The sequence below is a fragment of the Coregonus clupeaformis genome, chromosome 18 (genome assembly GCF_020615455.1).
Source record: "Coregonus clupeaformis isolate EN_2021a chromosome 18, ASM2061545v1, whole genome shotgun sequence".
NCBI lineage: Eukaryota > Metazoa > Chordata > Actinopteri > Salmoniformes > Salmonidae > Coregonus > Coregonus clupeaformis.
The window spans coordinates 29,070,882-29,087,075 of NC_059209.1; the positions used below are offsets into that span (position 1 = coordinate 29,070,882).

Below are 16,194 nucleotides of genomic sequence, written 5' to 3' on the forward strand. Positions count from 1 at the left end.
CCTCATGCAATTCATAGTGCACCATTCTTTTCAGTGGAAATGATATTCAGATAAATGACTGACAAACTGTTGATGAGTGTTTACTGTACCCTAACCCTTCTCTGTGAAGTCATAACATCAAATGACAAAGTAACTATATAATCCAAATCATCAAATGCACCACTGTTTTCATATAAACTGTCATCTTCTGTTTGTCCAGCTGTATACATATCTTTCTTCTCTGGAGAGCGAGAGAGATTTTTTATATTTTTTATTGTCACATACACCGGATAGGTGCAGTGAAATGTGTTGTTTTACAGCAGGACTGCCCAACCCTGTTCCTGGAGCGCTACCGTCCTGTAGGTTTTTGTTCCAACCCTAATCTATCACACCTAATTCTAATAATTAGCAGGTTGATAAGATGAATCAGGTTAGTAACACCTGGGGTTGGAGCAAAAACCTACATGAGGGTAGCTGTCCAGGAACAGGGTTGGGCAACCCTGTATTACAGGGTCAGCTATAGTAGTATAGAGAGACAGAGAGAGAATTCCTAGGGAGATATGACTATTCTACAGTATCTGGGTAAACTGGCATAAAACAATGACCTAAATACACCCAGCGAGAGAGAGAGCGAGAGGAAAGAGAGGTTGCTTTGGGCTCCTGGGGTGGGTGGATCTGCGTGGAAAGCCACTAGCTCCAATGAGGCAGTGCAGTGGAGCGTGACTAAGGTGCAGGGCTAAAGTGTCACGTCTCTTGATGCCTGCATCCATGTGGACACGTACGGGCAGAGAGTGCCCAACAGGGGGAATTAATTCCAGGACACGCACCACGGAAAAGTCCATTAATTCACACCTACTGGCCAAGCTGTGCGAGCTCGGCCCACAACCAGGTCATCCTCTGACTGCTGACTGCCCTCCCTACATATACATACTGTCCCTGCATACTGTCCCTGCATACTGTCCCTGCATACTGTCCCTGCATACTGTCTCTACATACTGTCCCTACATACTGTCCCTACATACTGTCCCTACATACTGTTCCTGCATACTGTCCCTATATGCTGTCCCTACATACTGTCTCTATATACTGTCCCTACATATTGTCCCCCACATACTATACCTACATACTGATCCTGCCTCTACATACTGTTTCAGGACAAAAGCTGCGTGTTTGACTCTGAACACTGGGTGTTGATCGTGTTTCAGCATGGCCCGCTTGAGTTAGAAGACTTGGTGTTAGTTGTGTGTGTTGGTTGTGTATTAGCACTAGTTGTTTGAGTTATATGGTTGTGGGTGCATTATGGTTGTGTATTAGCGGTAGTTGTTTGTTCACTCTGATGAGCGCGGCTTGGTGGAGCTGGCCTGGGCTCTGGGTGTTGTGTCTACAGTAGAACAAGCGCTTGTTGATCTGGGTGTCGCTCCTGCAGGCACCACGGCATGGCCACCAATTAGCATCAGCAATGTGAAAGAAGTGGAAAAATGGCTTAATTAAACACATTTCTCCTCCTTAAAAAATAACTGCTTTCAATGAGACTGAACATAAGTGGAAAAAGATTCAAAGATGCCCAAAGCCAGCAGAGAGACTCCCACTCCCCCCCTCTCTGATATTTTGCTCACTTGGTCTCAGTTTTTTCAAAGTTCCTCACACCATCTATGAATGTAAAAACCCTCCTTGAAAGTGCCAATTGAATTTCAATGGCATAGCATACATATTCGTAAACCAAACACAATACAATTATATTATATTATAATTTACACGCTGGCCACTCACCATCAGACAAGAAGAAAACAAAGTGTGACATTCTCTGTTTAGCTGCAGTACACAGAGGATAATACTCACTTGTTTTGGTGCTTTGAGCCTTGCAGATGTGCATGGTACTGTGCCACAGAGTTCAGTGTGACACTGCAGACTTCACAGGTATAGCTACGTTTCAGACCTGGAATAATAATAAAACACACACACACACACACACACACACACACACACACACACACACACACACACACACACACACACACACACACACACACACACACACACACACACACACACACACACACACACACACACACACACACGATTAATACATATTTATAAACATATTTCCCAAATGTTCTTTTGATTTAGCAGGATTAGACAGGTGTGTATGTATTAACTAACTATTTGATTCAATCAAAATTATTTTACTTTGAAACTATGGAACCCATGTTCAATACATGCATGTTCTATGTTCCACCACAAATGCTGTTAATGTGTATACATTAACTATTCTATCCAACTGGAAAGTCCTATATGGAATCGATAGTTCTATTGAAAATACCTGGTCACCATGCTGTCACTAAATAGAGTAGAAGGCTAGACGGGATGGGATAACTCTTACTAACTGAAGCTTCTATCTCTTCCCTACAGCTGCCTGTTAGAGACACTAGCAATATGTCCCAAATGGGACTATGGGGCCTGGTCAAAAGTGGTGCACTATATAGGGAATAGGGTGCCATATGAGACGCGGACTAGGGTCAGTGCTCAGTGCTCTAGTCTAGCGTGTGTCCTAGTCTATCCACTTTACTGATTACTACTCCTGGTGGGGGAAGTGGAAATAATCAATTAAAGACGTGCCCAGACTGAAATGTTGCACAGTCAGTATTGATCACGATGAAATTACATTGAAATGATAAGATCCATGACTGAGGCTGGAGGATTTTGAGGGCAGACACACCTTAGCTCTTATTAGTCAGAGCTCTGCTTTGGGTGAAATTTGAGCTGTTGACTGTATTTTATTATATACCATTGCTTTGGCTAATAAAACAGGCTAACAAGCTAACTTCAAAATTCAACTAAGATCTGAGTGAGACGATCACTCTATTTCTGACCCCTTCTGATGTCTTTGGCAACTGTGGATCACCAAATCAGCAACTAACAGTGTGACAAACCCTGTATCTGTGGATGCGTCCAAAATGGCACCCTATTCCATTGACAGTGCACTACTTTTGACCAGGGTCCATCAAAAGTAGTGCACTATAAAGGGAATAGGGTGCCATTTGGTACGCATCAACAGAGTAAGTGGTCAGTGTAATGGCTGTCATGATGAGGCTCATGACACAGTGGCATGACAAATTGCCCAATAGCTTGCTTCATCTCTCTGAATTGAGTTAAACCTATTAACATTGTTTGGAGGGTAAGAAAGGCCAAGGTAAAGATAAATGTCCCCATTTCTCCCCCATTATTGAATCTAATTGCCCAATCTCACCTCCAACCCAAGGTCATGTCTCCCCATGTTGATGAGCTTACCCTTTCTCTCTGTATCACAGCATTAAAACATATTGTGTCTTATCAAGAGAGGCAGCAAGAGAGGGGGGGGGGGAGCAGCAGAGAGAGAGAAAGTGGTAAAGAGAGAGAGACAGAGAGAGAGAGAGAGAGAGAGAGAGAGAGAGAGAGAGAGAGAGAGAGAGAGACAGAGAGAGACAGAGAGAGACAGAGAGAGACAGAGAGCGAGAGAGACAGAGAGAAAGAGATAGAGAGGCAGAGAGAGAGCGCGAGCGAGAGACATAGAGAGAGAGACAGAGAGAGCATGGCTCCCAGATTGTCTCAAATGAGGTTATAAATCAGACTTATACATTTTTTTATTTAACCTTTATTTAACCAGGTAAGCCAGTTGAGAACAAGTTCTCATTTACAACTGCGACCTGGCCAAGATAAAGCAAAGCAGTGCGATAAAAACAACAACACAGAGTTACATATGGGGTAAAACATAAAGTCAAAAAATACAACAGAAAATATATATACAGTGTGTGCAAATGTAGCAAGTTATGGAGGTAAGGCAATAAATAGGCCATAGTGCAAAATAATTACAATTAGTATTAACACTGGAATGATAGATGTGCAAGAGATGATGTGCAAATAGAGATACTGGGGTGCAAATTAGCAAAATAAATAACAATATGGGGATGAGGTAGTTGGGTGGGCTAATTTCAGATGGGCTGTGTACAGGTGCAGTGATCGGTAAGGTGCTCTGACAACTGATGCTTAAAGTTAATGAGGGAGATAAGAGTCTCCAGCTTCAGAGATTTTTGCAGTTCGTTCCAGTCATTGGCAGCAGAGAACTGGAAGGAATGGCGGCCAAAGGAGATGTTGGCTTTGGGGATGACCAGTGAGATATACCTGCTGGAGCGCATACTACGGGTGGGTGTTGCTATGGTGACCAATGAGCTAAGATAAGGCGGAGATTTGCCTAGCAGTGATTTATAGATGGCCTGGAGCCAGTGGGTTTTGCGACGAATATGTAGTGAGGACCAGCCAACAAGAGCATACAGGTCACAGTGGTGGGTAGTATATGTGGCTTTGGTGACAAAATGGATGGCACTGTGATAGACTACATCCAATTTGCTGAGTAGAGTGTTGGAGGTTATTTTGTAAATGACATCACCGAAGTCAAGGATCGGTAGGATAGTCAGTTTTACGAGGGCATGTTTGGCAGCATGAGTGAAGGAGGCTTTGTTGTGAGATAGGAAGCCGATTATAGATTTAACTTTGGATTGGAGATGCTTAATGTGAGTCTGGAAGGATAGTTTACAGTCTAACCAGACACCTAGGTATTTGTAGTTGTCCACATACTCTAGGTCAGACCCGTCGAGAGTAGTGATTTTATGCAAATTTCTCTTTGAAAAAGCTAGCCTTTGCTTTCCCAACTGCTTGGTTCCTAACTTCCCTGAAAAGTTGCATATCGCGGGGGCTATTCGATGCTAATGCAGTACGCCACATGATGTTTTTGTGGTGGTCAAGGGCAGTCAAGTCTGAGGAGAACCAGGGGCTATATCTGTTCTTAGTTCTGAATTTTTTGAATGGGGCATGCTTATTTAAGATTGAGAGGAAAGCACTTTTAAAGAACAACCAGGCATCCTTTACTGACGGAATGAGATCGATATCCATCCAGGATACCTGGGCCAGGTCAATTAGGAAGGCCTTCTCACTAAAGTGTTTTAGGGAGCGTTTGACAGTGATGAGGGGTGGTTGTTTGACCGTGGACCCGTTACGGACGCAGGCAATAAGGCAGTGATCGCTGAGATCCTGGTTGAAGACAGCGGAGGTGTATTTAGAGGGTAAGTTAGGCAGGATGATATCTGTAAGGGTGCCCATGTTTACGGATTTAGGGTTGTACCTGGTAGGTTCCTTGATAATTTGTGTGAGATTGAGGGCATCTAGTTTGGATTGTAGGATGGCCGGGGTGTTAAGCATATCCCAGTTTAGGTCACAGAGCAGTACGAACTCTGAGGATAGATGGGGGGCAATCAATTCACATATGGTGTCCAGGGCACAGCTGGGGGCTGAGGGGGGTCTGTAGCAAGCGGCAACAGTGAGAGACCTATTTCTGGAAAGGTGGATTTTTAGAAGTAGGAGCTCAAACTGTTTGGGCACAGACCTGGATAGTATGATAGAGCTCTGCAGGCTATCTCTACAGTAGATTGCAACTCCATCCCCTTTGGCAGTTCTATCTAGACGGAAAATGTTGTAGTTGGGGATGGACATTTCTGAATTTTTGGTGGCCTTCCTAAGCCAGGATTCAGACACTGCTAGAACATCAGGGTTGGCGGAGTGTGCTAACGCAGTGAATAACTCAAACTTAGGGAGGAGGCTTCTGATGTTAACATGCAAAAAAACTATGCTTTTACGGTGTAACAAATGACAGCTCCTGGGGAGTAAGAGTGATACTGGGGGCTGCAGGGCCTGGGTTAACCTCTATATCACCAGAGGAACAGAGGAGGAGTAGAATAAGGATACGGCTAAAGGCTTTAAGAACTGGTCTTCTAATGCGTTGGGTACAGAGAATAAAGGGGGCAGATTTCCGGGCGTTGTAGAATAGATTCAGGGCATTATGGTACAGACAAGGATATGGAAGGTTATGAGTACAGTGGAGGTAAACCTAAGCGTTGGGTAACAATGAAAGAGATAATATCACTGGAGGCACCGATTGAGCCGTTCTCCGCGTGTATGGGGGGTGGAACAAAGGAGCTATTTGAGGCAGTTTGAGAGGGACTTGGACTCTACAGTGAAATTGTATAATAAGAACTAACTGGAACAGCAATAGGCAAGGCATATTGACATGGGAGAGAGGCATAAAGCAATCACAGGTGTTAATCGAGAGAGGTAAGACAACAACTGGTAATGGCGATGAAAGTTTGGGCTGAGGCTAAACAGATAAACAGGACCGGGTACTGTGTAAAGGAACAGTCCAGCAGGCATCAGCTGTGCAGCTGAGTGATCATAAGGTCCAGTGAACAGCAATATGTGAGTCCGAGAGCAGTTCGAATTGGTGCTATAGCACAGGCGAGCAGGAAGCACGGCTGTTGTTTGCGTGTGCTAGCGGGCCGGGGCTAGCAGATGGATCTTCGTGGTCATCGCAACGGGAAGCCTGTTGAAACCACAGACGATTACATCGGCAGACCAGTCGTGATGGATCGGCGGGGCTTCGTGTCGACTCTAGGAGGTCCCGTCCGGTTGACAGAGAGGTAGATAGCCGGGAGATGGGCCTGACTCGAGGCTAGCTCAAGGCTGATTAGCCAACAACAACATCCATTTGGTTGCAGCTAGCTAGTTGCAATGATCCAGTGTTAAAGGTCCAGTGATTCAATGATTCCGGCAGAAAAAACGATATGTTCTGGGTCGATAACGCGCTGTGCAGACAGTGCAGACTGGCCGATAATAGTCCAGGCTAGAGCTGGCTGGTAGGTAGTGCAGGCCACGGACAATGGTGAAAAACCAATAATAGAATCCGTTCCACATTGAGTGAGGCGGGTTGCAGGAAAGTATATTTAGTAGAAGGATGAAAAGTGTGATAGCGAAATATGTACGAAAAATACAAAAAAAACGGCTGTTTACACGGACACACAAGAGTACACGACCGCACTGCTACGCCATTTTGGATACCAGTTTTAGGCAGCAGCAGAAACAAAGTACATAGATAATGTCCAACATCATCCAGTACAGTACCTAGATGATACTGATGTTAAGTGCTTGTTGACTGTTAGCCCTGTCAAAGCTAAATAGAAACGCAGCTGTTCTGATCCCATTTGAATGAAGTTCAGACAGACTGATGTATCTGAGATGGGATACAAGACTCTCCCTCACTCTCTCCCTAGTGCTCTCTCTCTCTCTGAAATCTCTCCATTTGTTGATCAGCCTCTCCGTAACCATGTGCCAGAGCGACGACTGCCTAAAGCTCTGATTTCAATTTCGAGAGCGAGCAAGAGGGAGAGAGAAAGCGCTTCCCCTGACACTCTCATGACTCTGACATTAAAGCTCCGCAGTGAGCGGCGGGGGTGGCGCTCAGGCTCGGCACCGCGTGGTATTTTATCAGGCCGCATCTCAAACGCTTTTTGAAAAGTTGAAAGAATGTGCTGCAGCCCCGGCATCCATCAACACCATCCAACCTGAAGCACCTCCCATGGCGCCTGCCCTGCATGAGCAATGAAGCACCAGCCTACCGCCGTTGGAGCGCTGTGCCTCTGTCTGCTGCTTCTTCTTCATTCACTCTAATCATGCTCATCCTTCCTGCATTCAGGGGCCTCTGCTCTGAGGTGAGTCATAAGAGAGCCATTTATTTATGTGAAACTGGACATTGAGAGATTCCCAATATGAGAAGAGAGTAACAGTTAGAAGAGCCAATTGAAAATGTCCCGCTATCTTCATCTGAATCTCACCCATAGATCTTGGTTTCACATCTAGGACACCGATGGCAGAGGATTCGTCCAGAGCCCAACTAGGGATACAGTGTCAGACACCCAGCTTCATGTAACTGTTGTGTCACCCTATCCATACAATATAGGATACAAGTTGTCACCATATTCATACAGTATCACAGTAAGTTTACAGTAAATACAATCCAGTGTTGTGATCACATCTGCCATGATGTCCTATTCATTCCTATCTCTAATGGGAATATCCTATGTCAACGCTCAATTGAGTCACTCTACTGCATAATATGGAATATTATTCCAGCCACAGCTTTCATTGTCTCAATTGTTAACTGAGAGATATTGTCCCGGGCCTTCAGAGGCCAGCAACGGAGAATCGGTGGCAGCCAGACAATGTGATCGATCAACAGTGTAATCGTAGATTGTTTATGAGCAGAGAAAGGTGGTTCTGGTCCATGGTTCATGCTAAATTAACCAAGAGCCATCTGGCCCACTCAGATGGTGCATCTCCTGACACAGCATATGTTTCCTCTGAAGGCAAAGGAACACCGCTCAGATCATGACAAATGGCCCAATAGTCCAAAACTACAGTCAGCTTCATGGCTGTATTACATGTAACGAAAAACATTCCTCACTTGTGTGAACTCAAACTAGTTGGCAAGGATTATATTCATGGATAGGGAAATGCTGAGAACAAAATAAAATAAATTGTAAAGCCAGAAGCCTGCAACAAAATAAGCCTTTATTGGATTGGCTTACCACCAACGTGTTTAAAAAAACATGTCTTCATCAGGGAAATGGTGAATTCCAAATAATGTGGATAAAGCCTGCAGTGTAAACACAGATCCCCGTTACTCTAAAAAGGCAGCTCATCTTTCCATCTAACCCATCTTTAAACAACACAAAGTGTTGAAATGAAATCCTTGTTAAAAGCAATCTTGTTCAGTGAATAACGCTGCAGATAAAATTGCATTCTCAAAACACAGTACACCAAAACGATGGGAAATAAATGTAGTTTAGGGTTGGTGTAATCTACCGCTCTGCCGGTTGTCTGCAGATTGAATTGCCTCTCCTCCTTTGATGAAATATACAACAACTAGAACAGAGCCTTCCTTCCGCCTCTGCCCTCTTGGAGAGGAGCTTGATCAGCTGAGCCTACCATTAAGGTAGTATTAGATCTATTTTAGGGTCAGGAGGGGTGGCAATGGCAGCATACAGACAGACAAAAGGAGTAGCTTGTGAATTGTGAATGCAGGGCACCGGGAGAAAGCTGCTGAAGCTGGTAGAGAGGAAGTGCCAAAGGACATCTCCCGGAGACGTCTCTCCAATTAACCATGCTGGGATGGAGTCCGGAAAACACAATTTGTCTTTATGCCTTGGCTTGATTGACAGGGCTAGCTATGGTGTAAACTAAACACTTTGGAGGGATAGTCGTAATCACTGATGCAATCATATCAGATTGCATTAGATCTGCATGCAGCTGCTTGGACGTGAGATCTGAAGGGACTGATTAATAAACATGATGATGAGAGGGAGAGATGAAGGGAGAGAGATGGCATGGCAGCAGCAGTTCTATCAGGATGACAGGAGAGAATGTGCTTTAGTCTTTATTCTTCATTCAGAACCCCATTAGCTGATGCCATGACGACGACTCTTTTTTAAGTAAATGTGTTCAATGGAAGTTTGATAGAAGCCATTTGCAGTGTGTGCTCTGTTAGGATATGTTGTTTGTTACATAACATTGTACAGTGAATAGTGCAACTGAATTAAGTGAGTGTTGGCTCCTATTTTCAATTAGATTAGCATTGGTTCTATGACAGACAAGGCTGGGCCCCCATTCCAAAGTAGAGAAGACTAGTAGTGAAAACAGGGCCCAACCCCAGAAAATGTTAAAACATCAAGTGCAACTGAATCAAGTAAGTAAGTGCCCCTATTTTCATTTGATGAGCATTAGTTCTATGAGAGACATAGCTGAGGGGCCAGCCTCACCATGATAAACCAGTCCAGTCCTCCTTCTGCTCAATAAGCATGTTCTATTATAGACTAAGCACATGAGACATACAGTAGAGAAGATGAAATCTCCTTACAGTGTTAGTTACAACATAATGGTCTGGGTTGCACTGCAGTCTGCAGTCTCAGGATGCATCACAAATGGCACCCCTATTCCCTACATAGTGTACTACTTTTATGGGTCCCGGTCAAAAGCACTAAACAGGCAATAGGGTGCCATTTGGTACGCATACAGACTCGGTGACATCATGCATTTGAATGGAGGGAGGAAAAGACGATAAAAGATAAAAGCGAGAGCATGTGTGTGTGTGTCATCCGTCTATGGAGCTAGGGGCTTAGGTAGCCCCCGGGAGAACTGCCATTAACTGCCTGTGCAATGGAAACGAGAAAATGGCACCATCTCCTATTCTCTCTTTCTCTTGTTATACATTACTGCAGTGCTCCAGTCTAGATAGAACCACATCTCTCAGACTCAGTCAGTGGTCCAACGCTTCACCACAGCAACAGACACCATTATATTCAGATTGAATATACACTATATATACACAAAAGCATGTGGACACCCCTTCAAATGAATGGATTCGGCTATTTTAGCCACACCCGTTGCTGACAGGTGTATAATATCGAGCACACAGCCATGCAATCTCCAAAGACAAAGATTGGCAGTAGAATGGCCTTACTGAAGAGCTCAGTGACTTTCAACGTGGCACAGTCATAGGATGCCACCTTTCCAACAAGTCAGTTTGTCAAATGTCTGCCATGCTAGAGCTGCCCCGGTCAACTGTAAGTGCTGTTATTGTGAAGTGGAAATGTCTAGGAGCAACAATGGCTCAGCCGTGAAGTGGTAGGCCACACAAGGTCACAGAATGGGACCGCCGAGGAGGAATAATGGTCTGGGGCTGATTTTCATGGTTCGGGCTAGGCCCCTTAGTTCCAGTGAAGGGAAATCTTAATGCTACAGCATACAATGACATTTTAGACAGTTCTGTACTTCCAACTTTGTGGCAACAGTTTGGGAAAGGCCCTTTCTTGTTTCAGCATGACAATGCCCCCGTGCACAAAGCGAGGTCCATACAGAAATTGTTTGTCGAGATCGGTGTGGAAGAACTTGACTGGCCTGCACAGAGCCCTGACCTCAACCCCATCGAACACCTTTGGGATTAATTGGAACGCCGACTCCGAGCCAGGCCTAATCGCCCAACATCAGTGTCCCACCTCACTAATGCTCTTGTGGTTGAATGGAAGCAAGTCCCTGCAGCAATGTTCCAACATCTAGTGGAAAGCCTTCCCAGAAGAGTGGAGGCTGTCAAAGCAGCAAAGGGGTACCAACTCCATATTAATGCCCATGATTTTGGAATGTAGTGTAGCTACATACAGCTACAGATAGCCTGCAGAGCTCTATCATACTATCCAGGTCTGTGCCCAAACAGTTTGAGCTTCTACTTCTAAAAATTCACCTTTCCAGAAATAAGTCTCTCACTGTTGCCGCTTGCTACAGACCCCCCTCAGCCCCCAGCTGTGCCCTGGACACCATATGTGAATTGATTGCCCCCCATTTATCCTCAGAGTTCGTACTGCTTGGTGACCTAAATTGGGATATGCTTAACACCCCGGCCATCCTACAATCCAAACTAGATGCCCTCAATCTCACACAAATTATCAATGAACCTACCAGGTACAACCCTAAATCCGTAAACATGGGTACCCTCATAGATATCATCCTGACTAACTTACCCTCTAAATACACCTCCGCTGTCTTCAACCAGGATCTCAGCTATCACTGCCTTATTGCCTGCGTCCGTAATCGGGTCCGCGGTCAAACGACCACCCCTCATCACTGTCAAACGCTCCCTAAAACACTTTAGCGAGCAGGCCTTCCTAATTGACCTGGCCCAGGTATCCTGGATGGATATAGATCTCATTCCGTCAGTAGAGGATGCCTGGTTGTTCTTTAAAAGTAATTTCCTCTCAATCTTAAATAAACATGCCCCATTCAAAAAATACAGAACTAAGAACAGATATAGTCCCTGGTTCTCCTCAGACTTGACTGCCCTTGACCAGCACAAAAACATCCTGTGGCGTACTGCATTAGCATCAAATAGCCCCCCGCGATATGCAACTTTTCAGGGAAGTTAGGAACCAATATACACAAGCAGTCTGGAAAGCAAAGGCTAACTTTTTCAAACAGAAATTTGCATCCTGTAGCACTAACTCCAAAAAGTTTTGGGACACTGTAAAGTCCATGGAGAATAAGAGCACTTCCTCCCAGCTGCCCACTGCACTGAGGCTAGGAAACACTATCACCACCGATAAATCTACAATAATCGAGAATTTCAACAAGCATTTTGCTACGGCTGGCCATGCTTTCCACCTGGCTACCACTACCCCGGCCACCAACTCTGCACCCTCCGCTGCAACTTGCCCATGCACCCCCCGCTTCTCCTTCACACAAATTCAGACAGCTGATGTTCTGAAAGAGCTGCAAAATCTGGACCCCTACAAATCAGCTGGGCTAGACAATCTGGACCCTTTCTTTCTAAAACTAGCCGCCGAAATTGTCGCAACCCCTATTACTAGCCTGTTCAACCTCTCTTTCGTAACGTCTGAGATCCCCAGAGATTGGAAAGCTGCCGCGGTCATCCCCCTCTTCAAAGGGGGTGACACTCTAGATCCAAACTGTTACAGACCTATATCCATCCTGCCCTGCCTTTCGAAAGTATTTGAAAGCCAAGTTAACAAACAGATCACAGACCATTTCGAATCCCACCGTACCTTCTCCGCTATGCAATCCGGTTTCCGAGCTGGTCATGGGTGCACTTCAGCCACGCTCAAGGTCCTAAACGATATTATAACCGCGATCGATAATAGACAGTACTGTGCAGCCGTCTTAATCGACCTGGCCAAGGCTTTCGACTCTGTCAACCTCCGCATTCTTATTGGCAGACAAAATAGCCTTGGTTTCTCTAATGACTGCCTCGCCTGGTTCACCAACTACTTCTCAGATAGAGTTCAATGTGTCAAATCGGAGGGCCTGTTGTCTGGACCTATTGCAGTCTCTATGGGGGTGCCACAGGGTTAAATTCTTGGGCCGACTCTTTTCTCCGTGTATATCAATGATGTCGCTCTTGCTGCTGGTGACTCTCAGATCCATCTCTACGCAGACGACACCATTATGTATACATCTGGCCCTTCATTGGACACTGTGTTAACAAACCTCCAAACGAGCTTCATGCCATACAACACTCCTTCAGTAGCCTCCAACTGCTCTTAAACACTAGTAAAACTAAATGCATGCTCTTCAATCGAACGCTGCTGGCACCCGCCCACCCGACTAGAATCACTACTCTCGACGGGTCTGACCTAGAGTATGTGGACAGCTACAAATACCTAGGTGTCTGGTTAGACTGTAAACTCTCCTTCCAGACTCACATTAAGAATCTCCAATCCAAAGTTAAATCTAGAATCGGCTTCCTATTTCGCAACAAAGCCTCCTTCACTCATGCTGCCAAACATGCCCTCGTAAAACTGACTATCCTACCGATCCTTGACTTCGGCGATGTCATTTACAAAATAGCCTCCAACACTCTACTCAGCAAATTGGATGTAGTCTATCACAGTGCCATCCGTTTTGTCTCCAAAGCCCCATACACTACCCACCACTGTGACCTGTACGCTCTTGTTGGCTGGTCCTCACTACATGTTCGTCGTCAAACCCACTGGCTCCAGGCCATCTATAAATCACTGCTAGGCAAATCCCCGCCTTATCTTAGCTCATTGGTCACCATAGCAGCACCCACCCGTAGTCTGCGCTCCAGCAGGTATATCTCACTGGTCATCCCCAAAGCCAACACCTCCTTTGGCTGCCATTCCTTCCAGTTCTCTGCTGCCAATGACTGGAACGAATTGCAAAAATCTCTGAAGCTGGAGACTCTTATCTCCCTCATTAACTTTAAGCATCAGTTGTCAGAGCACCTTACCGATCACTGCACCTGTACACAGCCCATCTGAAATTAGCCCACCAAACTACCTCATCCCTATATTGTTATTTATTTTGCTCTTTTGCACCCCAGTATCTCTATTTGCACATCATCTCTTGCACATCTAGCATTCCAGTGTTAATACTAATTGTAATTATGTTGCACTATAGCCTATTTATTGCCTTACCTCCATAACCTGCTACATTTGCACACACTGTATATATATTTTCTGTTGTATTTTTTGACTTTGTTTTTTTTACCCCATATGTAACTCTGTGTTGTTGTTTTTATCGCACTGCTTTGCTTTATCTTGGCCAGGTCGCAGTTGTAAATGAGAACTTGTTCTCAACTGGCTTACCTGGTTAAATAAAGGTGAAATAAAAATAAAGAAATTTAAATGCACCTCCTCCATAACCCAAAGCTATATTTACATTTGAGATGATAATAGTAAGACTAATAAGAAATAAGTTGCTCTTTCTTAGAAGAAAAATAAGAACTTAGAAGTAGAAGCTATATTTCAATTTTAGATTATAACAATAATAAAAAGAGCTCTTCGAGCAGGGAAATGTGTTTTGGAATGTGACTCACACCATTCATCATCTTCTGTAACTTCCCAAAAAATGACTTTATAAAGAAACAGAGCACCATGAGCAGTCCCTAAAATAGACTGCAGCAATTCAATACTATACATCATGAACTAACTGGGATAGATTGGACTGTCTTGGATCTTGTTTACATTTTCCATTGATGTATGGAGGTGATGTGGATTGTGTCCCAAATGGCACCCTATTCCCTACATAGTGCACTACTTTTGACCAGAGCCCTATGGGCCTTGGTCAAAATTAGTGCGCTACATAAGAAGTAGGGTACAGTCAAGTTAACAGTACATATTGTACAGTACATACAGATGACATAAGCCCCTATGGTATAGATCACTTTGAGGTACTGTATGCAGGTATAGTTATTCCTTTCAGCCCCTAGTGAACAGAGGGCCTCGTATGCAGGTATAGCTAGCTACGAAACATACAGTGGATAATAAAGGATAATATTGAAGTTAGTAGGGTTTAGGACGGTATTGAGGTTAGTAGGGTTTAGGATGGTAGAGGATAATAATGAGGTTAGTAGGGTTTAGGATGGTAAAGGATAATATTGAAGTTAGTAGGGTTTAGGACGGTATTGAAGTTAGTAAGGTTTAGGATGGTAGAGGATAATAGTGAGGTTAGTAGGGTTTAGGATGGTATTGAGTTTGTAGTGTTTAGGATGGTAGAGGATAATAGTGAGGTTAGTAGGGTTTAGGACGGTATTGAGGTTAGTAGGGTTTAGGATGGTAGAAGATAATAGTGAGGTTAGTAGGGTTTAGGATGGAAGAGGATAATAGTGAGGTTAGTAGGGTTTAGGATGGTATTGAGGTTAGTAGGGTTTAGGATGGTAGATGATAATAGTGAGGTTAGTAGGGTTTAGGATGGTATTGAGGTTAGTAGGGTTTAGGATGGTAGAGGATAATAGTGAGGTTAGTAGGGTTTAGGATGGTATTGAGTTTGTAGCGTTTAGGATGGTAGAGGATAATAATGAGGTTAGTAGGGTTTAGGACGGTATTGAGGTTTGTAGGGTTTAGGATGGTAGAGGATAATAGTGAGGTTAGTAGGGTTTAGGATGATAGAGGATAATATTGAGGTTAGTGGGGTTTAGGATGGTTGAGGATAATAGTGAGTTTAGTAGGGTTTAGGATGGTAGAGGATAATAGTGAGTTTAGTAGGGTTTAGGATGGTAGAGGATAATAGTGAGGTTAGTAGGGTTTAGGATGATAGAGGATAATATTGAGGTTAGTGGGGTTTAGGATGGTAGAGGATAATAGTGAGTTTAGTAGGGTTTAGGATGGTAGAGGATAATAGTGAGTTTAGTAGGGTTTAGGATGGTAGAGGATAATAGTGAGTTTAGTAGGGTTTAGGATGGTAGAGGATAATAGTGAGTTTAGTAGGGTTTAGGATGGTAGAGGATAATAGTGAGTTTAGTAGGGTTTAGGATTGTAGAGGATAATAGTGAGGTTAGTAGGGTTTATGACGGTATTGAGGTTAGTAGGGTTTAGGATGGTAGAGGATAATAGTGAGGTTAGTAGGGTTTAGGATGATAGAGGATAATATTGAGGTTAGTGGGGTTTAGGATGGTTGAGGATAATAGTGAGTTTAGTAGGGTTTAGGATGGTAGAGGATAATAGTGAGTTTAGTAGGGTTTAGGATGGTAGAGGATAATAGTGAGTTTAGTAGGGTTTAGGATGGTAGAGGATAATAGTGAGTTTAGTAGGGTTTAGGATGGTAGAGGATAATAGTGAGGTTAGTAGGGTTTAGGATGGTAGAGGATAATAGTGAGTTTAATAGGGTTTAGGATGGTAGAGGATAATAGTGAGTTTAGTAGGGTTTAGGATTGGTAACAAACAGAGGGTGAAATGGGAACATAGATGGAGGAGTGGGATGGTGAGATAAAAGAACAAAAGAAACAAAAGGCTGTTGGTAAATCAGAGTGGAGAGAGAGGAGAGAAGTGG

At 44.1% G+C, this 16,194-nt stretch overlaps 1 protein-coding gene across 1 annotated transcript in view; it reads right to left on the reverse strand.

Moving 5' to 3' along the window:
- The window catches only part of LOC121530672 (zinc finger matrin-type protein 4), a 167,755-nt gene that overhangs the window by 22,264 nt on the left and 129,297 nt on the right, over nt 1-16,194 (reverse strand). Inside the window, exon 6 of the mRNA XM_041835811.2 lies at nt 1,819-1,915. Within this exon, the coding sequence (XP_041691745.1) occupies nt 1,819-1,915 (97 nt within the window). The remainder of the gene's footprint in view (nt 1-1,818; nt 1,916-16,194) is intronic.